Source organism: Tenrec ecaudatus, chromosome 14, assembly GCF_050624435.1.
Source record: "Tenrec ecaudatus isolate mTenEca1 chromosome 14, mTenEca1.hap1, whole genome shotgun sequence".
Classification (NCBI taxonomy): domain Eukaryota; kingdom Metazoa; phylum Chordata; class Mammalia; order Afrosoricida; family Tenrecidae; genus Tenrec; species Tenrec ecaudatus.
The window spans coordinates 119,292,605-119,320,238 of record NC_134543.1 but is presented as its reverse complement, the minus strand read 5'-3'; the positions used below and the strand labels follow the sequence as shown (position 1 = coordinate 119,320,238).

General features: G+C 44.0%; 1 protein-coding gene across 1 annotated transcript in view; it reads left to right on the top strand.

Moving 5' to 3' along the window:
• Window positions 1-12,701: 12,701 nt before the first annotated feature.
• The window catches only part of ALDH1A2 (aldehyde dehydrogenase 1 family member A2), a 121,460-nt gene continuing 106,527 nt past the window's right edge, over window positions 12,702-27,634 (top strand). Inside the window, exon 1 of the mRNA XM_075531970.1 lies at window positions 12,702-12,936. Within this exon, the coding sequence (XP_075388085.1) occupies window positions 12,820-12,936 (117 nt within the window). The 5' untranslated portion in view covers window positions 12,702-12,819. The remainder of the gene's footprint in view (window positions 12,937-27,634) is intronic.

The window sequence follows — 27,634 nt, the reverse complement described above, 5'->3', positions numbered from 1 at the left end:
GATATTAAAAGAGCATAATTCACAAACAGTCCTTGAACTAACTACAAGCTTTTCTTTCTTGTTGTTGTGTTTCTTGTCATTGGTTTGTTTTTGTTGTAGTTTTGTTGTATATTGTTACTTGGTTTTGCTGTCTTGTTTGTGCATATTAGTACCTCTGCAGCTCTGTCTAAATAAGATAGGCTGGATGAACAATCTGGAGGAGAAAACAATGGGACAGACAGTTTGGGAGGACATGGGAAAGGGGGAGGTGGGGGTAAAATAGTGGTGTTAACAAACCCAGGAACGAGGGAACAACAAGTGATCCAAATCGGTGGTGAGGAGGGTGTTGGAGGCCTGGTAAGGTGTGATCAAGGGTAATGTAACCAAGAGGAATTACTGAAACCCAAATAAAGACTGAGCATGATAGTGGGACAAGAGGAAAGTCAAAGTAAATAGATGAAAGAGCTAGGAGGCAAAAGGCATTTATAGAGGTCTAAATACAGGCATATATACATATAAATATATTTATATATGAGGGTGGGGAAATAGATCTATGTGTATATATTTATAGGTTTAGTATTAAGGTAGCAGATGGACATTTGGCCTCCACTCAAGTACTCCCTCAATGCAAAAATACTTTCTCTATTAAATTGGCATTCTATGATGCTCACCTTCCCGACATAACTGCTGAAGACAAATGGGTGCATAAGCAAATGTGGTGAAGAAGGCTGATGGTACCTGTCTGTCAAAAGATATAGCATCTGGGGTCTTAAAATCTTGAAGGTAAACAAGCAGTCATCTAACTCGGAAACAACAAAGCCCACACGGAAGAAGCACACCAGCCTGTGCGATCACGAGGGTGTGGAAGGGATCAGGCATCATCAGAACAAAAAATCTTATAGTGAATGAGGGGGGTAGTGCAGAATGGAGACCCAAAGCCCATTTGTAGGCTACTGGACATCCCCTTACAGAAGGATCTTGGGGAGGACATGAGCCAGTCAGGGTGCAGCATAGCAACGATGAAACATACAACTTTCCCTGGTTCCTAAATGCTTCCTCCTCCCCCACTATCATGATCCCAATTCTACCTTACAAATCTGGCTAGACCAGAGGATGTACACTGGTACAGATAGGGACTAGAAACTCAGGGAATCCAGGGCGGATGATCCCTTCAGGACCAGTGGTGTGAGTGGCGACACTGGGAGGGTAGAGGGAGAGTGGGTTGGAAAGGGGGAACTGAATACAAGGATCTACATGTGACCTCCTCCCTGGGGGACAGACAACAGAAAAGTGGGTGAAGGGAGACGTCGGACAGGGCAAGATATGACAAAATAATAATTTATAAATGATCAAGGGTTCAAGCGGGAGGTGGGAGCGGGGAAGGAAGAGGAAAAATGAAAACTGATGCCTGGGGCTTAGGAGAGCACATGTTTTGAGAATGATGAGGGCAATGAATGTACAAATGTGCTTGACACAATTGATGTATGTGTGGATTATGATAAGAGTTGTGAGCCCTAATAAAATGATTTTAAAAAAGGAAAAGGAAAAAAAGTGCATAATTCTCAAGGCAGACAGTTTTTACTAATTAAATTAAACTATTGTTTGACTTGAATAAGATTCTGAGGCTTATTTGGGGGATTAAGGTTTACAGCAGCGGTTCTCAAACTGTGGGTCGCGACCCCTTTGGGGGCAGAATGACCCTTTCTTTGGGTCATTAGGGGATAGATAAAATGACCCTTTCACAGGGATGGCCCAATTCATAACAGTAGTAAAAGCACACTTATGAAGTAGCAACGAAAATAATTGTATGGTTGGGGGTCACCACATGAGGAGCTGTGTGAAAGGTTTGCGGCATTAGGAAGGTTGAGAACCACTGGTTTAAAGATAATCTTCAGAAAGTTTTAAAAGCACCAAGAGTGTATGTAGCATGACATGTTCCACAGGACTCTTGTCATTACACTGCAGACATTGGGCCAAAGTCCCTGGTTCAACTTGTGCAGTGATGTGGAAGATATCACGTGCTTTGGAAGTGATTTCTGGTTGATTTCCTCACAGTCTTGCCACTTTTACAAAAATAGCTCTTCCAGTGAATTCTAGCCTGCCCCCACTGTTCTGAAACTGGTGCATTTCCCCTAACTAAGAAAAACGATTATTTCTTTGTCACCATAAAGTAGAAAAGGCTAGACTTTTAAAACAGTGTGTAATTCTTTTCAGATCTGAGCCACCTAGATAGCAAACGACTGTACTCAAACAACCAGTTCTCAAAATCACGTCTGACACAGCTTTGAATCCTGTGAACGTACATGTGCTTCGTATGGTTCTAACGCTTACTCTAACAAAGGTTGCTTTTCTAGGGGAAATTTATTTTCTTAAGCATTACTATGAAAACCTCAGGTTAGGAAAAAATCCATTAATTTGCACCGACAATCTGAACTACATCTTTTTATCTTCAGAAAATGCCCTTTGGAAGTATGGCTGATTCTCTCTCTGAAAGCGCAACTATCTTTGGGCAACATGTTATCTTTAATGTTAACAGAACCATCGGAGTCCTTAAGAACCGCATGGTGCACAGACGCATTAAAATGGAGAGCACATGGATCCATTTGTTCACAGCCTAGAAATACGAGTCCTTTCAACTCGCAGGTAGATGTGGCCCTCGTGCAGTCTTCATACTCATTAACCCGTAATGAATCTATTAATTGAATATGTACGTTTGGCTAATTAGATGTAAGACATATCTTCAGATTTAAAGGGTAATAATAAAAAATTTAAACTGCAACACTGGATCAAGCATTTAAGAAGTGATAAATGGGAACTGGAAAGTGCACGATTCTAATATGAATTCATTAATTGCCTCTGTTAATTTAGGTGAACTACATTAGCAGAAAGGTCAATCCATTTGAGGCTTGATGTGTTTTTCAAATAGTAAATTAAAAAGAGCAAATCAAAGAGCACTACACAACGGGAAGGCCTGGGACCCCTTTTCCCACCCAGAAGTTGTGAAGGAGACTTGCAACTTCACAGAGTGACCCTGTGGTGGACTAGCCAGTGGTTCTCAGGCCAGGTGGTGGTGCAGCCTTAGAGACATAAAACCCCGTATCTTTCAAAGCTGCTCTAGGCCCCACCTTAGATTATTTGGAATCTCTGAAGGCATCCATAAATGTCTTTCAAAACTCCCTGAGCTATTATCATAGGAGCCTGGGGCACGTTGTACGGAGGAAGGATCCCTGATGGCCAGTGCATGGCTGTGAAATGAAGTCTGAGGTTCCAACCCAGTAGCCTCTTTGCAAGAGAAAGGTGTTTCGGTTTGTTCTCATGGAGACTACAGACTGGGAAACGCTCTAAGGCAGTTCTGCGCTGTCCTACAGGGCCAGTCCAAGAATTGAGCTGACAGCAGTGGGAAGAGTGGACTTGTCTATAAATGTAGTAGTCCATAAAAGCAGTAGCAGTCCTGGGATGATCCAGGCAGTGCATTTAGCTGCTAACCCAAAGGTTCACAGTTCAAGTCCACTCAGACATGCCCTGGCCGAAAGGGTTGGCCAGCTATCTCTAGAAAATCCACCATTAAAAATCTGTAGAGGCACATAAGCATTAGAGACATCCCTTACTGTCATGCTTAATGATCGTTTGTCCTCCGTGGAGAAATAAACTACCCTTGGGGCCCCACTCCTTTGTCTCTGAGCGAGGGCTGTACCAAAGGGTCTTACACTTGAGGGGACAGAACTTGGATTTAGGGGATGGGATGTAAGCTCAGCTCCAAGATTTGGAAATTCCAGTTGCACCAATAGCTCATTGGCTAAACGAAAAAATATTATGGGATTCTTGCTTGGATCATGTTTCAGAAAATGTCATCTCTGTGCCGTGTCCTCCTGAGCATCTAGCAGAGTGTAAGTAAGGCCCATGGAACGCGCACATACACACGTGTGCGAATTGTTTTTCTCCACGTTGAGAGGTTCTCTTCCATGCGAATCCAACTGGAGATCCTGACTTACTTTCTGTTTCAAATGACCCGAGCACAATTTCAGATTTCCAGCTATAATGATCATAATCTCACTGAGAACCTGTGGGCAGAGATAGGCTACGCACTTCATTTGTACTCTTCCACTCGCCGTGCGCATGGATGCTTGGCACATAATGTGCGCTCAATGTGTATTTGTCTAATTGAATATATTGCGTTGATGTTATTGTTGCTAAGTGCCACTGAGTTCATTTTGACTCTTAGCAACCACAAGCGACACAGAACTGCCTCATTGGGGTTCCTAGGCTGTAATTTTTATTAGAGAAGACCACCAGGCCTTTCTTCTGGGGCCCATATGGGGTTTGAACCACTGACTGACTAACCATTACACCACTGGGGATTTTATTTGGATAAGTCAAAACACGCATCAGTAACAACACTGACCGCCATTGACTTGTTTCTGACACATCATAAGCCTGTGGGTTTTCAAGACTGCAAATCTTTGTGGGAGCAGGCCACCTCATCTTTTACCCCTGGAGCAGCTGGTGGATTTGAACTGCTGACTTTGCATTTAGCAGTCCAACACCTAACCCACAGTGGCACCAGTGCTGGAAGGGAGAAAATGTCAGGTTTTGCAACAGAAGCCATGGGCAGCAGGTTCTTTGAAAAGAAGAATGCATGCCTGGGGCCAGACACCCTGTTCAGGATGTCCACATTGAACGCCGGGGCGGTGTACTGGTCCTGGGTGCCGCCCACTCCCGCCACCAATGCTGCGTGCTGTCAACTTGGTTCCGACTCAGAGCAACAGACTTTCGCAAATGGAACTCCGTGTGTGGAGGAAAAGAAGGAGGTTGTCATTCTCCTTCGATGGCCATGTGATCGATTGTGTCCTTTCTCTTTCCAGTAGCCCATTGGAGCATGGAAGAAAGAGAAACACTTAACTGTTTACTTAGCCCTGCGATTGAGGGCATGTTTCAAATATCCTCAAAGTGCTTGTGAGATTTCCTTCTACTCAAAGATCCCGGGACTAAGGTTGTATATGGCAGAAGGACTCGGGGAAGACTTTACTACTGGACCGGAGGGAGTGCTACGGTACACAAGAGCAGTTCAGAGGGATGCACAGAAGTGAGAAAATTTAAAGGAAACATTACAAACTAAAGTAACATGGGAGCAGGCAAAGAATTAATGGCATGCAAGCACTTATCTGGAGTAAAATCAGCAAAGAAATTCTGAAGTCTGCATCTGAGTAACTTCTGCAGGCCCCATGATAAAACGTTTCTTCCATTCTAATACTCACTCATGTGACTTCTTCTGGGTGCTGCTCATCCAACTGCTACCCAGGTGCCATTGTAGGGTGACAGGTTCCACACGGTCTGTGGTATAAAAAGCTAGTAAGTTGTGGGGAGGGAGGGGAAAAAAAAAGAAGCTAGTAAGCATCGTTCTTACTTAAGTCACCAAAAGGACTTTTAAATGCCAGTTCTTCTCCTAAACGTAATTGTAGTCTAAAATGTGTCCGCTGAGATTTTTCTCCCCAAACTAATTCAAATGTCAGCCCCAACATGTCCTAAAATATTCCTCACGGCATCAGATAAAACATGTAATTCAAGCTATTTGTTTTTAAAAGGCAACATTCACCTGCACATATGCACCTTCACCGGCAGAGGGAGCTAGTGCCTTTTAACTCAGGTCCTCAGGAAAGACCAAGGGGCTGGAATTTTAATTTCCTCCACGTTTGCACCTAGATTGAAGCCTCTGAGACACAGATAGGAGGTGGAATTGGGTTTTCTACTGAAGATGAATCTAGTTTCCACTTTTAATGTTGTCACCTGGGGTCCTCACAAGATGGAGTTTATATTGTGAAAGCAAAGAATTTTGTATCACACTATAATTGTTGAAGTCACTACTAATTAGGAATCTACTCCAGGCGGTCACCAAGACCCCTCGTAGTGGCTACAGGCTACCCTCCGGGACGAGGAGCTGATTACATGGAGAATGTTCATAGTTAGTAGGCACTATGATCCCAGTCTCCTTCCCTGTGGATGTTGGAAGTAAAAGGATAATTAAATCAGCATTTAAATGTCAAATAAAAATTTAATATTCACATTAAATAAAAAATACAAGTGAATTTATTTTTTAGCCGTTTCCATAGTGGAGCCAAGATACTTCATTATATTTCTGGATTTAGGAAAAATATGTAATGCTCTTTATAGGCTCTTTATTTAATAAATTAAATATCATTTTTCTAGAAATATCCCTTGCATTAGCATTCCTGTTCAGTGTTTTCAAGAAAAAGCTGTAAACCAAGTGGCTGGGCCCATCCCCATTGAGATCAAGGAGATCGTGGCAAACCCTGGTAACTGAAATAAGCACTGAGGTCATTCAGCATGCAACCTCAGGGCTCTCATTAATTTTATTTTCAAATAATGTGCTACTTTCAAATCTTAGAGACTTAGAGACATTCAAGGAATTGATCCAATTAAACCTGAAGAGGATAATGCTGTAACGGTGTGATTTATTTTCGCAGACAAATTAAACTGCGAGAGTATCTGCCAGAAAAGGTAGGTTGTCCTCATGGTTAGAAAGGAACCCGGGGTACCTGAGGCTGAAAGAGCCCCTGCACGTAGAAGCTGTCCACAGAGTATCAAGACCAAAGGCGCCCCGTTTTTTGGAAGAGGTATTTGTGTGCTCCATTGGTTTCCCTCAGTGGTTTCTAAAGTGTTTCTCAGCTGAACAAATATGTCCTCCTTTTAGTTCCACACCTGACCGTGCAAGTACACAAACAGTTGGTGTGTTAAAATTACAACTTGGCCTACTATGGCTTAGGTGAGAGACGATGAGGCCAGAATTGGCTTTCCTCCTCTGCAACTCCAGGATCCTGACTCCACCAGGCTTTTCTTTTCAGAACAATATCAATAAAGCAACAACAGCTGCTGTACCCTTGTGCTGGGAACTTTAAACAAGATGCAGTCGACAGAATAAATCTTTGCACGTGGGGTCCCTGGAGAAAGGAAACATTATAAGGGAGGGGGAGAGATGTTTGTTTGTTTGTCTATTTGATCTAAAGCAGTGGATAAGATTGAAATTCAAAATGTGAGAGGCCTAAAAGTAAAGCAGGAAGTTTGTTCTGAGAACAGCACTGAAGCTACAGGTCAGGGAGAAGGACATGTCTGAGCAGCGAACCCAGGAGCAAATGGAGAGGAAGAGAGAGTGGAACACATGCTGGCCCACCAAGCCTTGAGGGCCATATTCCCCCTCAGAGCAGCCAAAGCACCATAGGGCCAGCCCCACTGCGAGACACAATGCCCCTCATTGACCCATAGCTAAATAGGGAACAACGCTGGAGGGACAGTGCAGGAATTGTGTCCATCTGACCTTACCACACTGCGGCAAAATACTAAGGGCGTGCAACAGAACAGCAAGGGGGACAGAGAAACAAAGTACCCAGGGAATAGCAAAAATGGACTTTGGGGCAGGGCATGGAACCTCATCAGACTCAATTGGAAAACACTCCTAAGGTCAACCAACACACCTGGAACTATTTACAGGTTCTGTTTTGTTTTTGTCCTTGTTTTGTTGTTGTTGTTGTTTTGCTCTGTCTTGTTTTTGGTGCATATTATTATCTCTGCTGGTCAATCTAGATAAGATAGGCAGGATAAACAATCTGGAGGAGAAAACAACCGGACAGATGGTCGCTGGGAGACATAGGAGAGGGGGAGGTGGTGGAAAGGAAGTGAGTGTTAACAAACCCAGGGACAAGGGAACAAGTGATCCAAAATTGATGGCAAGGAGGGTGTTGGAGGCCTGGTAGGGCTTGATCAAGGGCAATGTAACCAAGAGAAATTACTGAAACCCGTATGAAAGCTGAACATGATAGTGGAACAAGAGGAAAATAATAGGAAATAGAGGAAAGCACTAAGAGGCAAAGGACATTTATAGAGGTCTAAATACATGCATGTACATATATTTATATATGATGATGGGGAAGTAGATTTATGTGCACATATTTATAGGTTTAGTACTAAGGTAGCAGATGGACATTAGGCCTCTACTCAAGTGCTCCCTCAACGCAAGAACACTTTGTTCTATTAACCTGGCATTCCACGATGCTCACCTTCCTACAGGATTGCTGAAGACAAAGTGGTGCATAAGCAACTGTGGTGAAGAAAGCTGATGGTGCCTGGCTATCAAAAGATATAGCGTCTGGGGTCTTAAAGGCTTGAAGGTAAACAAGCGACCATCTAGCTGAGAAGCAACAAAGTCCTCATGGAAGAAGCACACCAGCCTGTGTGATCATGAGGTGTTGATAGGATCAGGTATCAGGCATCAAAGAACAACACAATTATATAATTGTGAATGAGGGGGAAGGCACAGTGGGGACCCAAAGCCCATCTGTAGGCAACTGGAAATCCCCTTACAGAAGTTGTCTCTAGGGGATGAGATGAGCCAGTAAGGATGCAGTATAGCACCGATGAAACATACAACTTTCTTCTATTTCTTGAATGCTAACCCCCCCCCCACTATCATGATCCCAATTCTACCTTACAAATCCGGCTAGACCAGAGCATGTACACTTGTACAAGAGCTGGAAACACAGGGAATCCAGGAGATAAACCCCTCAAGGCAAATAATGAGAATATGGAGACCAGGAGAGTAAGGGGGGGGGGGAGGGAGACCTGATCACAATGATCTACATATAACGCTCTCCCTGGGGGATGGACAACAGAAGAATGGGTGAAAAAATAATTTATAAATTATCAAGGGTTCATGAGTAGAGAGAGGGAGGGAGGGAGGGAGGGGGAAAATGACCTGATACCAAGGGCTCAAATAGAAAGAAAATGTTTTGAGAATGATGATAGCAACAAATTTACAAATGTGCTCGACATAATGGATGGATGTATGGATTGCGATAAGAGTCTATGAGCCCCTCATAAAATAATCATTTTTTAAAGAGCGGGACGTTTGTTGTAGAAGATGGGGAAAGGCAAGACAAGGAGAGGTTTCTAAACCAGAATGCGCGTCGAACAGTGATTTCCACTCACGGTGTAAGTGACCGGCGGTGCCTGATGGTGAAAGCTAAAAGTAATCAGGCATCAGAGAACAAAAAATCATATTGTATGCTCACCTCCCGGATACGATCGCTGAAGACACATGGGTGTATAAGCAAATGTAGCAAAGAAAGCTGATGGTGCCCGGCTATCAAAAGATACAGCGTCTGGGGTCTTAAAGGCTTAAAGGTAAACAAGTGGCTATCTAGCTTAGAAGAAACAAAGCCCACATGGAAGAAGCACACCAGCCTGTGCGATCACGAGGGTGTTGAAGGGATCAGGTATCAGGCATCATCAGAACAAAAAAAATCTTATCATAGTGAATGATGGGGGTAGTGTGGAGTGGAGACCCAAAGCCCATTTGTAGGTCATTTGAGATCCTCTTACAGAAGGTTTTTGGAGAGGACACGAGCCAGTCAGGGTGCAGTGTAGCAACGATGAAACATACAACTTTCCTCTAGTTCCTAAATGCTTCCTCCTCCCCCACTATCATGATCCCAATTCTACCTTACAAATCTGGCTAGACCAGAGGATGTACACTGGTACAGATAGGGACTGGAAACTCAGGGAATCCAGGGTGGATGATCCCTTCAGGACCAGTGGTGTGAGTGGTGATACTGGGAGGGTGGAGGGAGGGTAGGTTGGAAAAGAGGAACCGATTACAAGGATCTACATGTTACCTCCTCCCTGGGGGATGGACAACAAGAAAGTGGGTGAAGGGAGACATGGGACAGGACAAGATATGATAAATTAAGAATTTATAAATTATCAAGGGTTCATGAAGGAGGGGGGAGCGGGGAGGGAGGGGAAAAATGAGGAGCTGATGCCAGGGGCTTGGGTGGAGAGCAGATGTTTTGAGAATGATGAGGGCAATGAATGTACAAATGTGCTTTACACAATTGATGTATGTACAGAGTAGTCTGAGTCCCTAATAAAACGATTAAAAAATATAAGAAATTTGAGTTGGCAAGCAAGAGGTGGGTAAACAACTCCATCTTATACTTTGTGCAGAATATAAGCAATGGTTTCTAACTCCATCTTATACTTTGTGCAGAATATAAGCAATGGTTTCTAGTTTATGATTGTCCTTCCTGAGGTTATTCATTTATCAATCCAATTCATGCACGTTTCCCTTTTTTTATCTTCCTTGTTATCTCACCCCCCCATTATCATTTTCTGTGTGTCTCTAAATGTGCACTTGGGGGTGTCTTTCTTTTAAAATTTCCCCCCGTCCTTCCCTTTGCTCCCTCCACCCTGGCTTGAACCATCAACGTCTACTTTTGGGGGAGCGTGAAAGCCATATTTCTATAAAAGTAGTAGTCTCATACGGTATTTATCTTTAGGAGATTCAAGAACCTTTCCTTAGCAAAATGTCTTTCAAACTGGTCCAAGACATAGGTGCTTGACAGTTTCATCATTGTTCTTCATGGATGCATACTATTAAATTGTATGTATTGCATTCTAGGGACCATTCCACCACAGACAGGCCTTTGGGTTGTTTCCTTTTTTAAAATTCTTGTGGATAATACAAACATGGGTGTACATGTATCTGTTCAGTTTTGTTTTCTAATTCTTTGGGGTACATGGCAATTAGAGAGATTGCTGAGTCAGGATCTTCCTATTTGCAATTAATTTTTCAGTATCTTTTGATGGCTTCTGTATGCTTCATGGATTGAGCTTCAAGTCTTCAGGATCCTCACCATGTGATAACGATATTGCCAGCTTCATCTGCAGGGCCACATTCGGCATCACATCTTTTGCTCTCGTAGACTCTCTTCTGCCAATTCCTTCCTTCCCCCTCGTTTCTCCTTTGAGACCCAGCTCAAATGTCAGCCTCTCCAAAGAGTTGGCATGTTTAAAAGGGGCATTCGGGTCATTTTGTTATTTGCTCTTTTGGAACAATTTCTCTGCTGCCTCCCAGAATTAGTTATCTACTACATCTCTTTTAAAACAAGTTGTGAACTTCCTGAAGGGAAGAACTGGCTGTCTAGTTTATAATCCAGCCCATAGCACTGTCCTGTGCACTGGGAGGCACTCAAAGCATGTTTGCAGAATTAGTCACAGTCCCATTACTTTCCCTTATTGGAACCTTCTCTCGCTCTACTCAAGCACATCTGAGGCCTGCCCTTTGCATCTCTCAAAGGTCTCATCCATTGTACTTTCCCTCAAGGCATTCATAAACATGTATCGCATAAACGTACACTATCAATAGGACAAAAAAACCTAGTAGCACGGCACTCACCTTAAGGTCCTTGGTTCAAACTCATCAGCCGCTCATCAAAAGAAAGATGAGGCTTTCTCCCCCCAGAGAAAGATTCACAGCTTCAGAAAATGCTACATAAGATCGATATGAGCCTGAATGGTCTTGATGGCTGTAGATTATCATTCAGGCATGATCTTCTGGTCATAAAGATTTCCTGTGAACCAAGACACATTAGGTGCCTAAGCCCGGAGTTGCTCGATAATAACATTTCACAGGTAATCCTGGGTACTCTGGGGAGTGGGTTTGGAAAGGCTAGAATTGCTTTCTCAAAGCTATATGATACTTTTAGCATCCAACGCCCAACATTAGGTGATTTTAGTTACTGAAACTTTTAGTAATCAGGTAAGGGTTTTTTTTTTCTTTCAGGCTGGCATTTTTAACGCCTCAGGAAATGGGATTCTAGGCGCTCTAAAACGGCAGACACGTGAGAAGTGAGTGACTTGGAGGCTCGTCTTTCTCCCCCAAACCCCAGCAACTTAGTAGAAGCAGTGCTTCTCAGCTGACCTATGTCAGGCCCAGGGGTTAGGCTCCCTACTGGCGTTTTGTGTGTGTTTCCAGATATCGCCAACGGAGCCCCAAAAGCCTTTGGGCTTTTGATGTACTACCCATACGCTGTCTTCGGGGGACCCAGAACTTAGAAGGCCTGTCAGGGTAAGGGAACAACTTAGGCTAGAGCTAGAGAGCAGTGCTTAGGAGGACAATTCTGAAAGGGATCCATGAACCAAACAAGTCTCTACCCAGGGCGGTGCCAGCCGGCAGGGGGCAGCACCTAGGCGGGAAATCACCGCGGAGCCTCGCTTTGAGTGTGAGGAGAGCCTCGGACCCTCGATCACCCCTCTCCCACGGGCCAGGCACTGAGCCCCTGCGATCCCGTTGCCGGGAGGGCGCTGCGGGTGACTGAGGGGGCCGGCGTCCCTGTCCCTCGCGGGGAGTGGAGGGTGTCCTCGGAGTCCTGCGAGAGAAGGGGGGCGCGGAGCGGCGCAGCGCGGCGCGGCCGGGGCGGGCGTGGGAGGGGATCTCCGGGTTCAGCCGCCCGCCGCCGCGTCCCCGCCCCGGTCCCCGGCCGGCCCTCTAGGCGCTCCGGGAGCACCGCCGCGTCTCGGGCTTCTTCCCGCCCTGCGCGCCCCGCTCCCTCAGCCCGGGCCCTTCGCGGCGCCCCCGCCGCCGCCGCCTCAGCTCGCGCCGCTTCCGGGGGCCACGACCGTCGCCCGTTCGCGGCCAGAGTGCGTCGCCCGCCGGCGCCGAGGGCCCCGGAGGTCCGTGACAGGCGGCTCCCGCTCGGGCCGTCGGGGGCGGCGGCGAGGCGTGGGCCGGTCCCCGCGGGGGGCGGGGGCCGCGGGCCGTGGGCTTTATGCAAATCAGGGGCCGCGCCCGGGCGTCCGAGGGAGGACGCCCCGGCCCCCCCCCCGCCCGCGCGCCTCGGGCCTCACGTCCAATAAGAAGAGCCCCCGCTTGACACCTGCCTATATACAGGGGAGCGCGCGCCCGCCGCGCCCCGCGCGCACAGCCCGCACTGCCCACGCCGCGGGCAGCGAGCGAGCGAGCGAGCGAGCGACGAGCCCCGGGCCGCCTCCATGACTTCCAGCGAGATCCAGATGCCGGGCGAGGTGAAGGCCGACGCCGCCGCGCTCATGGCGTCCCTGCACCTCCTGCCGTCGCCCACGCCCAACCTGGAGATCAAGTACACCAAGGTAGGCGGCCGCGTTTCCAGAACCTTCGGTGCGCTGCGCCCCGGAGCCTCCGCGGGGTCCCGGGCGGCGATACGAGGGCCCCGGGTCTCCTGACACCCCGTCTGCGGGGCCGGGCTCTTTCCAGCGCGACCGGGCTCTGGGGACACCCCGAACGGGCAGCGCGGCGCCCGGGGGGCGCCGTCAACGGCTCCGGCCCCCCAAGTCCAGCCGGGCGCTTCGCGGCGCGTTTCCTCGGGGGGCCGCCGGCGTCGGGCGCCTCGGGCGGAGGAGTTGCCCCGCGAAGTTTGCCGCCCGGCCCGGGCCGCCGGCCGCGCGTCCCCACCGCGTCCTCCGAGGGCCGGCCGAGCGCGGGCGCTCCCTTCCCCGGGACGGGCCCGGCCGGCCGGCGGCGGCGCAGCGGACGTCCTGGGCTCCCGGCTGCTCGTTACCACCGTCGTCCCGGCGGCAACCTTTCTTTTTGGGTTTTGTAGCCGGTGGTGGCCGTGTCCACGGACAACCTGGAAAGATGCAAACGGACAGGTCCCCCTTTTTTTTGCATTAGGAGGAGGGGGGGATTTTTTCTCGGCCCCCCCGCTCCGCACCCCGTAACGAATCCTGACATCGTGGTTTTGCCAAACCTGATTTATTCATTTCATATTCACTTTACGTAACCACGAGTAGAGTTTCACTGCCCTGACTAGGCGGAATTGACTTCCATTCTACACATTCGAGAGAGAGAAATATCTTCATTACACGCACAGCGCGACAGCATTTTAGAGGGGCGACGGAAGAGTTGGGGGGTAAAGCCCCGGCTCTTGGAGTTCACTTTACGCTTCTACTTGCACGTCTGTCCCTTTCGATCGATTTCTGCCCCAAACTTCTCACGGTCCCGTTCAACGCAGACGCGCACACGAAATGTGGTTAAAAGTTGTTTTCCAGCCCGCTTATTGCAAGATAAACGAAACTTTTGTAGAGAAGTAAATTGTTTATGTCAGGGAGAACGGCAGCATTTCCAAGCTTCGCTTTCATTGAGGTTTAGGATGTAAATCAGATTCGTAAGCTGAATGTCGATTTAGATGGATTTGATGTACCTGTTAACGTTTTTTTTTTTTTAGATGGCGTGACAAATTTTTGAAAGGCTTTTTAATGAGCAGTCGTTAATGGTTACAGCCATTTAAGCATTGTTTGCATAACAGTATTGCCAGTGTGTGTCAAATCTGGGTTTAGGACCGAGTAGAAAAAGCATGCAGCATGAAAGTTGTGTTTGATGAAGGTAGCCTCTCTTTAAAAAATAAATTTAAGATGCAAGATGTATATGAGAAGAGGGACCTCACCCTCGGGTTTGGGGTATTTGGGAAGGGTGTGATTTTAGTTTTAGTTTTGATCGGATTTCCCTAATAACCCCTGAAAGAAGTTTGAGGTATGCAGTAGGTATCTTTCTTGGAATTTAATTTGGAGGCTCCTTGGGTTCTCTTTTTCTCTGACTGGCCCCTTTCTCTCCTCTCTCTTGTTCTCCCCCAGTAGGAAAGACAACTGATTTATAGCTAATTGGAGCCTTTAATGTGGAGTCTTTTAGCTCCAGGAGGACTTTTATCCAGTATCCACTTTCCCACTTATTACAAAGAAAAACAATCAGAAATGAAATAATGGGTTGTAATTTGATTCTTTAATTTGTGGGGAGGAGGTACCTTATACTTGGCTTGACAAACAGCCCTCATAAACATTGAGTAACACTAATCTGAAGGGGAACTCTTACTACAAAAACTTGTAAAATCAAGGATCTGTGACCATTCCCAGCAGCTTCCTCCTCTGCTCTTTAGGGAGACTTCTAAATTTTCGGAGACAAGCAGTTTTTGTTTGCGTTTTTCAGTTGGAGAGCAGAAGCTGCTCTTTTGATGGCTGTGTGCAACGGGTAATTATATATATATGTACAATTATATATAAGTGCACACACACACATATATATTTGCCTAAAAAGAAAGTAAGATTAATGGAGAGCTTTCAAAAGTTCCCTTACAATTAGAAACAAGGGAATTGGCTGTTTCACAAAGCTTGAGCAGAGTAGAATGGACAGCTTACTCTCTAATACAGTGATAGCATGTTCATTGGGAGTTTTTAAAATAATGTTCCCCATCCTCCCAAAAAATCAGTGCCCCTTAGGGCCTGCTGAATACACATATGAAGCACACAGTATTCGTGTCAGAAAATGGCATTATAATTTAACCACAGATGGACCTGCAGTGAATCATTTTTGACTACTTCAATTGCATACATCTCCAGTGAGGAATACCATAATGTGATTTTACTATATAATTTTTCAACATGATTTGGGGATCGCCATAAAATCCCTATTTACATACACGTAATCAGAGTGTGAGAATTGTTAGCGCCACGCACCTAGGATACTTAGCAGTTACAGTCTTATATTTTTCTGTATTTTTCCACCATTCTGCTTTTTTTTCTGTAATGGGGCGGGGGTCGCTGAAGTATTCATGTCTGCCTTTACCTGCCAAGGCCCAGGGAAAATGTTCCAGAAATAAAGCTCAGTCCTCCGGATGCTGAAAGCCCTTGTGGTTTTGTATTGCCTTTCAGAAAGTCACATTCGATCTGTAAACTTATCTCCCTGAAGTTCCTGTATCGTCACTGAAGTATGTCTGCTTTGTTCTTTTAATATTTTGTTTCCTTAATACAGCAAACTAGACCTCAAGTTTTAAAAATGATTTCGTACTATGGATTATGCAAACAGATTCTGTTAGACAAATGACAGTAACCTCACCTATATTAAATAATGAAGGGACCAATTTGGGGACAGGGAATGTGTAAGCCTACAGCTGACATAGAATGAGATTCTGGTTACTTGTCTTCATCAAATAAAATTGTTTCCATGGTGTTTCAGTTTTATCAGTGAAGTTTTTAGAATTTTGTTTAGGGGTAAGTATAATCCGCAAACCCAATCTCCTTTGTCGACGCCAACTGATAGGGATAAAATAGATCCTATAGGACAAATACGTCTTAAGGGGAAATGATAAGACTTCTAGGAAAGTTAGTATATATTAATGGATAAAAAATATATTCTGACTATCTTGGAATAAAATCAGGGGGCCCAGAATGTGTGGAGTTTTTGCAAAACTAGAAAATAGTCTTACTATGATGGATTACATTTTGCAGTGCTTCCTTCCCATGAACCTATCTAAAAAAGTCATTGTACGAACCTCTGGAATAACAGAATTATTACAACTGTCTCGTGTCGAGACTTGATTTACCTCTTAGTCTTACATTGCTTACCACAGAATAAGTGTTCAAATGTTAAAGCAGCATTGTGAGGGGGAAAGTTCAAATGTTATATACTGTCATTTATCCCCCTTCCACCTCCTCATACCCACACATTTTTGAATGACCATAATCTGATACATAGATATATGTTCTCTTTAAATGGAGAGGTGACAATTAATACAGTTAATATAGTAGCATTCTTTATGATTTTCAATAGTCTTCATCTTTGAGTAGCATGCTGTGCTTCATCCTGTCAGTGAAGCGAATCTATGATTTCTTACTACCACACCTGAAAGTAGCAGCAACATTCTTTTCTAGGTTGGGATTTGGAAAGTGGTTTAATTTGTGCTTAGGTGCTATGGAAGTAGAGTGCAGTTTTGAAACCTAAAACGGAACCTAGCTCTCCGGTACACATTACTTACAGAATGCCTAACAGGCTCGGCCACTCAACTTAATTTTGTGAGTGAACCTGTATTCTCTGAATTCCCTTAGCTTTGTACGTGTCCTAAATGGGACCTTTCCAATGTTTGCCTTGTGCTAACGTTTTTCTGTGTACCTCCCTGTCCTGCCAAACTGCATAGATGTTGCATTTTTATTCGTCTTAGCATTTCTGAAGCACCTAGCTCAAGGTCTCTTGGCACCTTGGTGCTGTGATGGGTTACGCGTTGAGCTGAGCACCACCGGGTCAGCGTCAGAACCCCCCAGGCGCGCCTCAGGAGGCCAAGAGATAGCTCTTGCTGCTTCTGTAAATTGTCACAGCCTTAGAAAGCCCAAAGGCGGGTCTACTCTGTCATTTAGGGTTACCATGAGTTGGATGGGGCAGGTCGGACAGCATTTCCTTCTGTCATGTACGAGTTAGAACCTACTTGAGCCCAGATGATGTGAAGTGGGCTATGTTTGGGGTGCTAACTGCAAGGTCAGAAGGTCAAATCCCCCACCCACTCCTTGGGAGAAAAATCAGGCTTTCTACTCTCCTGAGATGTTACAGCCACCGAGGCAGTTGTCCCTTCTCCCCTATGGTCACTGAGTAGGGACTGACTCAATGGCAGTGCATGAGTAACACATGAGTAAGGATTGACTGGATAGCAGTGAGTCTGAGTTTTTGATGAGCTAAGTGTCTATAACAGGGTAGCTCCTTAGAAAATGTTTGCTGAATAAACACTGTTATATTTTATCATAATGACCCTATGAGATGTGGGTTACGCACTGAGTTGCTTACCACAAGGACAAAAGACCTTGTCCCCTGGGTTTCCCAAGGCCGTAAATCATTACAGAAGAGGACTGCCACATCCTTCTCTTGCTAAGCGGCTGGTGACTTCCTATTGCTGACCTTTCCTTTAGCATGTGTGCTTCAGTCATTGCGCCACCAGGGCTCCACGGGGAGACATACACACATTGTAAACTCCAGGCTAAGCACTTCAGGATAGCCCTTCCACATTCCCAGAAGATCTTCTTTGGAAGCATGCTGTTTTGTTTTCTCTTCTATCTAAATTTGCGTTGGGTGCCTACTTTTCCCCTTTTCTTTATTCATTCAACAAGTTTACTGAACGTCCTTTCCTCTTAGGGTCCGTTTCAAGTCAATCCAAAGGCTGTTTGGCCCTCTTGTTAGCAACTCTGAGAGAGGGGCTCTTGGAAGCATCTGTCTTATTAGGAGTTTAAGGTTTTGTTAGATTTTTCTGCCCACAATTTGTTGGTAGTAGTAGTAGCGACCCCGTCTCATAGAGACCTGATAGACCAGAGTAGAACTGCCCTTGTGGGTTTTCTGAAGCTGTACATCTTTGTGGGAGCAGAAAGCTTCATCTTTCTCTGGTGGAGCCACTGGTGGTTTCGAACTGCTGACCTTGTGACTAACAGTTCAGTGAGTGGAAATTGGCCCTATGGCAATGAAGAAAAACAGCAATGATTCAGCAATAATTTGGTTGGGGAGAACAGCAATAATTCCGTCAATTTGTGTAATAATAATGACAATTATACTTTTTAAGAAGGCTTATTCTTTTTGTTCTTCCTGGTGATGTACTCAACAGGTTCATATACATTGTGTTTGATACTTGAAAAAGCCTTTTGGAAGACTGAGTAGGAAGAAATGGGAATAACTGATAAGGAAGACCTTGGCCTTGACTTTTAAAAATTGGTTTTGCTGGTGGACTTTCTTCACTGAACGCTCCACTAACAGCCTATGACGCACATTGCTGTTTTGTTGCGAGTTTAAATCTCTATTGTATGCTTCTATAGCATACGAGCATGTGAACTCCGAAGAAGGAACCCATGCCATCTGTGACTTGTATTTCCCAACTTAAAACCATTAAAAATATTTCTATGAGTTTTTATTGGGTCTGGGGCAAGATTCTGCTCTATCCCAGGCGTCAGGATGTGGGCCGAGTTACTTCCAAACTTCTCAGGCTTGTCTGTTTTGAGTGTAAATCAAACTTCGTCAGAGGACTTGAATTAAATAGCTCTCCTGAGGCCCTGACCCAATGCAGAACTTCCTGCTGTACCTTATTATATTACCATTTAGAATAATTTGTTACACTTCTGTTATTTGTACATATGAAATGATAAATGATCATTTATCTATTTTAGGGTAGAAGGTTCTCTGAGGAGACTGTGCCATGAGTTCTGACCTTGTAACCAGGCTAAGAGGAAAGCCAGGCTTGCGTAGTTCTTGGTCAAATCAGTAAAGCGTGATGACCAAACTAGTAATCATTTCAAATCCCAACACACACACACAACTCTCTTTTCTTTCTCAGTCAAATGCAAATACCAGTGTGTAATTTTTTTTTTTGTCTTTCAGGTATCAAATTGACATCTTGGTGGGGGAAGGGGATAATCAGTAAACTAGACCAACCATCTGGTTTTGTAAATACATATTCTATTGGAACATAGCCACCCCCATCCAGTTACATACTGTCTCTGGTTGCATGAGTGCTGTAATTGCAGAGCTGAGTAGTTGCAACAGAGACCTAATGACCCACATTTATGGAAACGTTTACAAGCCCTTAACTCAAAGAAAGAAAGGTTATGAAGTTCAAATGGGCTCTTGTTCAAGTCTTGGTCAGACATGCCCTTGTTAGCTGTGTGAGCAGTTAGCGTTTAGTCTATTCACCTCACTTTGCCAGGTGCCTACGCAGATCCTGCACACTCAGTGGTAATGAAGGCATGGCATCTCCCTTTACAGAGTTTCTTCACTTTATTTCAATTTCTTTATCTGTCAAAATATGATAACAGTGCCTGTCTTTTTGAGATTGTTGTGAGCCGTCATTGAGAAAGTGTGAGAAAGCAAGTCATGCATCAAACCTGAAAACCAATCCCACTGCCGTCTCATAGATTCGAACTCACAGGGCCCGTGTAGGAAGGAGTAGCACTGCCCTCCCCATAAGATTTCTGAGGCTGTGAACCAACTGCCCCATCGTGCTCCTGCAGAGTGCATGGTAGAGTCTAACCATTAGCAGCTGATTGCTTACCCATTGCATCACCAGGGCTCCTTCACAACGACAGTCGGTGGATGTTGACGCCGTTTTACTTGTGAAAAATTATATCTGGTTTATTATTCCATTGTATTTCCAGTTAATGGAAGCCCATGTTAAGCAAGATCAGAAGTGTGTAATTAATAAGTTTGAAAAACAGATGATTGTTTACTGTTTTAATTACTCATAAGAGCGTACTATACTGACTAGCTTAGAATCCTTACATGCTTATGCTGAGCCTTCACTGAAGAGCATGGTGGTATAGCGGCGATGCGTTCGGCTGCAGTCCAGATAGTTGGTAGTCCCAAACCACCAGCAGCTCGGTTCTTGAGGGACAGACTGGGCTTTCTGTTCCTTAAACAGTTACAGTGTTGGATACCCACAGGGGGACACTCTACGTCGATGGCAGTGAGTTTGGGTTTGGAGTACCATTCTGAGTTCTTGTGCTTACTTAAAAAAAAAAGACTAATAAAAATATCTGGCACTTCTATTGAACTTCAACATTAATAAGCCTCAATATACTCAACTGGTTGAGTCTTTTAGGTTGCAATCTGTCATTTCAGACATTTTCGTTGTTTAGACCAAGATGTTACCAAGTGACTCGTGCGTAAATCTGGGCAGTCAGTCAGTGAGCGTGTGAAGACATTCACAGATGGGAGACAGCTTTGGGAACTGGGAGGTATTTTAGTTCATATCACTTGAAACTGTAAGGACTGTCACGGGCTCTGACTGACTACCCAAGATAACATGGGGAATTTTAGAGGTGCTTCCCAGCAAGCACAAATAGCAGGGAGGGCCTATTTTGGAAATCTTCCTGGCATTTTCTTAATCTCTTTAGTCACTAAGCAAGGCTATTTCAAAGCCTTCTAGTCCCTCAAAACCACACCTATTACACATGGAGGTGATTGCTATGTCACATTGGTTAATTTTTAATTACCTTTTCAGACATATCTTTCAGCTCTATTTTATTTTACCTTTCAGGTACATGAGATTGCATTTGGGAATTTCTTTTTTCCGTTCTTTTAACTCTGACATCTTTCTGTTGCTTGCTTGTCTCTAAGATGAAGTTATGCTTAAAATTGTTTCTCTTCAAAGAGCCTTAATGCTTAGGAGTTTATTTACACTAGGTTTCTGCTGGTCACATGATATGAAAACACTTCCAACCGTGGCTACTCTCCCCATTGGAATAATAATTGGGTGATTTTGGCACCCAGACTTTTGCTGGGCTTTCAGCAGCCCTTGGATGTGGTTAATAATTAGAATGTATGTGAGTGAACATTCTAGTTTTCACTGTGGAAGAAAGACACCATTTACTCCAGGTCAGCTCTGCCGCCCCCCAGACACAGTTATCGCTTCTCCTTCGTTTCCTCACCACAACCCGACCTTTGGAGAGGCCAAAGTGCTTGGTATCTGGAAAGATAAACCTATCGTTCAGGGAAACTAGGAACACCTGCTTCTTATACAGGCAGAACTCAGACTATCAGGGTACCAAAACTTTTGGTAACAGATAGAATTTCAAAATAATTAGTCCAAATAAAGATGGTTTTCAAATATCGTCTTGTTCATGGTTTTCATTACTCCACATGAAGTTCTGTGACTTCAAGCCTAGTGACACTTAGATTTCTTTGTCCTGCGTCATTCCTAAGGACATCTTCAAGATTACCTTGGGTCAGTAAGTCATTTCACCAACAAAGGCATACAAATGGCTAACAAGCATATGAAAAGTTGCTCACCATCATTAGGAAAATGTAAATCAAAACGACAAGACGATATTGTTTCAGTTCCACTAAGATGGCTCTTAGAAGAAAAACAGAAAGTAATAGATGTTAGCGAGCATATGGAGAAATTGGCACCCTCATCTGTTGCTGTTGTGAAATGCTGCTGCTGCTGCTGTTATGGCCAACAGTTTAGCAGTGTCTCAAAAGGTTTAAACAGTCGTGGCAAATCTACTCCTGGGCATAGATCCCAAAGAACGGAAAGCAGGAATACAGTCAGACACTTCTCCATTAGAGTGCTTTTGCAGTGCTATTCCCATAAGCCATAAGATGGAGACAGCCTAACTGCTCAACAGGTGAAGGGATCAGCAAAATGTGGTGTATATATATGCAGTGGAGTATTTTTCACATAGAGAAAAAAACGAAGTTGTAATGCCTGCTACACCACGAATAAACCTTGAAAACTGCCTAACACATAGCATGAGCCATTCTACAACAGGGCAAATATTGTATGATACCACATATGAAATACACAAGAAAAAAACAAATGAAATGTATAGACTGGGTAACTGTAGAGACCAGGGTTTATTTGTGGTTAGCAGAGTTGGGGAGGAGGGGAAAAAGAAAGACATTCCTTAGGGGCACTCTCTTTCTTCAAATATGATGGATAAATCAAGAAATGATAGTGTTGATGTTTGCATATGATGGAGACAATAACCTTGACTAATACAACTAGATAGCCTTAGAGGTGAAAACACATGTAAAGGTGTTGAAGAGGCAAACGTTCTATGTGCCAGCTCCTAAATTTTTTTAAAAAAAGTCATAAAGCGGTGCGGGTTCTTTGACTCCTCCCACAGGACCTTACCTGCTCTTTCCACATGGGTGGGCCTAGCACAAAGACTGTGGGCCAGCTCCACCATGACGTTGGTTTGTTTCACCAGCTCACTAATACACAAAAAATAAGCCTTTTTCTTGTTTGCCACACCCCACCCCAACAATTCCCAGAACAAGGGGTGAGGGGCGTGTGAGGATGAGCTGGTTTAGGGTGGGAAGTAAGCCAGGAGGGAAACAGGAAGGCCTTACCTGGGGAGACAAACAGGTGGAGCACCTATAAAGAGTTATGGAGGATGACTTATGGCCGTATTTCCCTGAGTGTGAAAACTAGACTTCCGTACTGAATCCTATTTGGGGAAAGAGCACATGAGTCAGTATGAGGCTTTGGTTACATTTACTCTGGTTACTCTAGTTTAGCCTTAACGAACACTGTTCTGTCCATTTGTCTGTCTGTCTACCTACCTATTTCCTAGGAGTCTCTGGGTAGTGGGAACAGTGAAGACAGGGTTGGCTGTTTGCCACATGAAAAGCCAGGGAGCACAGTTGTACACTGCACATATGGGGTCCTCATCAGTCAGTCACCCCAAATGCAATTCCTGGGCATCTCCCTGGCAACCAACATAGCCATATGAGGGTAGCTTGAATTTCACCTGGAAAATTACCTAGTTGTATTAGCTTATGGCTCTTTTTTATTTTTAGCCTGTCAGAGCTATTCTTTTGTTTCCTTGAATGAATTGATTTGTTCATTCGTTTGACATTTATTGTGGCCTCTTGTGTGCCCAGCATTGTGCTAATTGCTGTCTGGCATGAGAGCATGCATAGACTTGGTTCCTGCCCTGAAGAGGGTTTCCACTGGGGTGGGGAGTGAGGACATGAATGCAAATGGCTGTGGTGAGTGCTGGTGGCTTTGCTCGCTGTGCTTTCTGGAGCAGCGCTGATGTGGGGCAGCCCCTGTACCAGCGAGCACAATGCTGCCCACTCCTGCAGCCTCCCTCGATGGCCTGCAGACTTGCCGACTAACCCTTCAGAAGTGCTTGCTTCTCGCTGATTTTCAGAAGGAAATCATCAGGCCTTTTTTCTTTGTCTGCCTTGTAGAAGCCCCACGGAAATCTGTTTAGCATCTTAGCCTATATCATGGCAGCTTCAGAAAGTTCATGGGGAGGTGGAGTGAGAAGATAATGGAAAGTTCCATAAACTTTTTGAAGACCCCCTTGTGCAAACCACCACTAACAGGCGAACGTTGGCTGGACTTGAGGGGCATTGGCTACAAAGCAAACCCTCGTCTCCCAAGTCAAAGGCAAAGACTCTGCCACTGAGCCACTGAGGGCCTTGTTTATGTTGTTTGCCCTTGTTGCTCGTCATTGCTGTGTGCGTCATTGAGTCAGTTCTGATTCACAGTGATCCTGTCTGACAGATGAAACTGCATCATAAGATTTCCGAGTCGGAAAACTTCAAGGAAGCAGAACACCAGGATTTTTCTCTCTTGGATCAGATGATGACTCCAAACCACAGACCTTTTAGTTAGCAGTCAAGTGATTAACTATTGCACCATCGGGACTCGGTATGGTGCCAGAGAAGATACTGCAGGCTTGAGATAAAGACAAGTAAAGCAAAGTGTCAGGAGGACCCAGGAGGTAAAGACATGATTCAGGTTCATCAGATCAGCAGAACACTGTATTGCTGGACAAACTTGACAGGTATTAAAAAAGAAAGAAAGGTTCTGATTATATAGAAAAACAGTAATGTAGTATGTGTGCACCTACACTCAGGTTTGTTAGTTCTTTATATTTTGCAATGTTTGCTTCTGATATTTTAAAAAAGAAATCCAAAGCCTCTGTGAGCTCCTTTTCGGCTCTTTTCCTCACTGATCCCTCTCCATTGCCTTCCCCACAGGCATTATCTTTCTTACACTGGTATGTGAGATCCTTGGTGTCACAGTGGGTTATGCATTGGGCTGGAATTTCCAGCTGCTCCTCAGAAAATGATGCAGCACTCTACTCCTGTAAAGATTGACAGCCTCGGGAATCCTATATCGGGTTGCTTTATGTCAGAATCAACTCCACAGCAGTATTTTGTTTTATATGTGTATCCAAAGACAGTATATGCTACTTTGCTTGTTAGCATTCTCTGTATCAATAGTACCATGCTATATGTTTGCTCAGCCTTGCCCAAGATTATCCATGTTGTTGCATGTGCCAACAGTTCATTTGTTGTCATTGTTGCATAGTATTCCAAAGTTTGACTGTATTAGCATTTTAAAATTCATTCTACTGCTGATATTTAAGATATTTTCAATTACAATTATGCTGCATTGAATATTATTGAATTTGTTTCCTTATATTCCTGGATAAGAGAGCTCCTGGAAAATTTACTTAAAAACAATATTCGTATTCAGTTTAATGAAGGAGTGCCACACTGTTGTGCAACATGCTTTAATAGTAGCTCATACCCCCCAGGAGTAATTCAAAGTCCCCATTCTTCTACATCCTCACTTATCCTTGAAGTTCTCATACTTTACTGAGGAGTGTGAAATGGTATCTGATTGCGGATTAATTTGCATTTCCTTGGTTTCTTGTGAGGTTGAGTATCTTTTCATGTGCTTATTGGCCATTTGGCTTTCTTCCCTTGTGAATTGACTAGTATATGTCATGTATTTCTGTTTGTTTGTGTTGTATACTCTTAATGATATGCAGCAATTTTATATGCTTGGAATAACAAATCTTTATTAGTTATATAATGGACTAATACTATGTACCCTCCTTAAGCCATTTTCTCCTCTAGCACTTGTCTGGTGTAATTGTAATACCATTTTGCATACAAATGAAGAGAAATCTTTTAATTTTTTTCTTTGTGTCCAGTGCTTTTCTAAAAATGTGATTTGTGTAAGAAAAATCGTTTTTACCCTGTGTTCTTCAAGATACTTTCCTATACAGTCTTCTAAAAGTTATGTGAAAAACTTTTGTTTTTATGGTATATGTGTCATAGCCAGCAGGAATTGGTATCTAGTTATATTTACTTAAAAGAACACAGATACATCTTAAGAACAAATGATATAACTTACAGTGAACAGATATTAATGAGTAGAGAGTTTTTAAAAGTTATATTCTGGCAATCTTGGAATAAAATCAAGGGGCCCAGATTATGCGATTTTTTTATAACAAGAAAATATCAGAAACTTGGATTGATGCTTTTAGTACATTTTGTTTTTCCTACATTGAGAATAGGAGTGCTTCCCATAACCCTATCTAGAAGAAGTCATTGTACAAATCTCTAGAATAACAGGATTATTATAACTGTTTCACATTGAAACTTGATTCCCTACTTGTCTTACATTGCCTGGCACAAAGCAAATGTTTAATAAATCAGTATTGTGGGAAGAAGAAAAATAAATATGCTCAATGTTAGGTATTATTGTCATTTGTTACCCCCTTCTCCCCCCCCCCCCCACCTATTTTGAAGGACCAAAACCTGGTAAGTAGATGAATTTCTTACTGTGTACTGTTTGTTTAAATGGAGAGGTGGTCATTAGTACAATTAGATTATGTAAGAATATTCTTCAAGACTTTCCAATAGTCCTCATCTTTGAGTAGCTATTTCAGTGCTGTGCTTCATCATGTCAATGAAGAGAATCTGTATGATTTCCTACCACCACACTTGAAAATAGCAATATCTCATTCTCTAATGTTTTAGACTCTGGCGTTACACATTCACTTCTGTGTTGGGATTTAATATGTGCTTGTGTGTATTTAATCCAAAGGAGCTACTGAAGGAGAAGGCAATCCTCAAACCTTAGAACGGAGCCTAGCGCTTCCTTACACATTCCTGACAGATACCTCACAGGCTTGACCACTGTGAGAAGGAGCTTGTATTCTCTAAACTCCCATATAACTTATTTATATGTCTCCTAAATGGTACCAATCCAATTTTTGCCTTGTGTTAATACTTCTCTGTGTACCACCCTCTCCCTGAACTGTACTAGGTGGTAAATTTTTATTTATATTCGCATTTCTGAAGCACTTAGCTCAATGCCTCTCCGAGCCCTGGTACTGTAGTGGGTTGTGTATTGAGCTGTTCACTACAAGGTCAGCAGTTGGACCCATAGCCACCCCTTGGGAGGGAGATGAGGCTTTCTGTTCCTGTAGAGATTTACAGTCATGGCTGTTCAAAGGGATAGTTCTGCTCTGCCAAGTTAGGGTTACTAGGAGTTGGATAGTGTGGGATCAGGCAGTGTGTTGTGTTCTGTTTTATTTACTGTGCGTTAGAACCAGTTTGAAGATACCTAACAATAAAATGAGTCAAAATTGACTTGAAAGCAGTGAGTTTGAGCTTTGGATGAGCTCAGTGTCTAACAGTGTAACTCCTTAGGAAATGTATGCGGAATAGAGGTTTCTTATATTTTGGCAACAGGAGATTTGATAGGATAGTGGGTTACATATTGGGCTGCTAGCAGTTCAAAATTACCAGTTAGTCTCTGGGAGAAAGATGAGGCTTTTTGCTCCTGTAATGATTTAGTCTCAGACACCCACTGGGGCAGGTCTTCCCTGCCCTAGAGGGATATGAGTTGGAATTGATTCAATGGCATTAGGTTTAGAGTGTTTTGAGATATTTTTAGTCATGACTACCAATAATTACAGCATATTTTTAGCAATATTGCAGTATCCATATGCTTTTCACATAAGATTGCACTCAGTTCTTGTGGCACCCCAATTAATGGCAGAGAAATGTCAACACCCTCGTCTTAACAAGTGAGAAAGCCAAGCATAGTAAATACCTTTTCTAGGCTCGATAGACAAACCCATTGCTTTGGAGTCAGTAATGACTCACAGCAGCCTTATCAGACAGAGGAGAACTGTCCCATCGAGTTTCCAAGACAGAATCTTTACAGAAACAGATGTGTAGCTGGTGGGTTCAAATCACCAACATTTTGGTTAACAGAAGAGCACTTTAGCCACTGTGCCACCAGGATTCCTTGTTCAATAGCCAGTATTTGGGCATTCCAGGACTAACATAATCCTCTCCCATTTCTGCCCAACAAGAACAGCTTATGAACACAACAAAGATAGTGATATTTGAACTATTACCCTAAAGCTGTATGGAGTGTTTCATGAGTTAATCTCAAACTCAGTCCCCCTGACCACATATCTCAAGTCAATTTCACTTGATATTGTCTCCAGTTATCAGTATGTACATTGTAGTTACCGTTATTTACCACTATCATGCAGAAGATGCAAGCGCATATTGAAGCAAAGCATGGATACCCGCACATTACCAGAAGGAGGTGCCGGGTGGTGGTGTGAGTCAGGTTTTGTGCAGCGGACTACAAGGTCCGTCTACTCCTCCAGGGGAGAAAGCTGAGGATGTCGCCGTCAGATTTACGTTGCTGTGCGTGGGAACCCACTTGATGGCTATGTGTCTGGTTTGCTTACCTTGGGA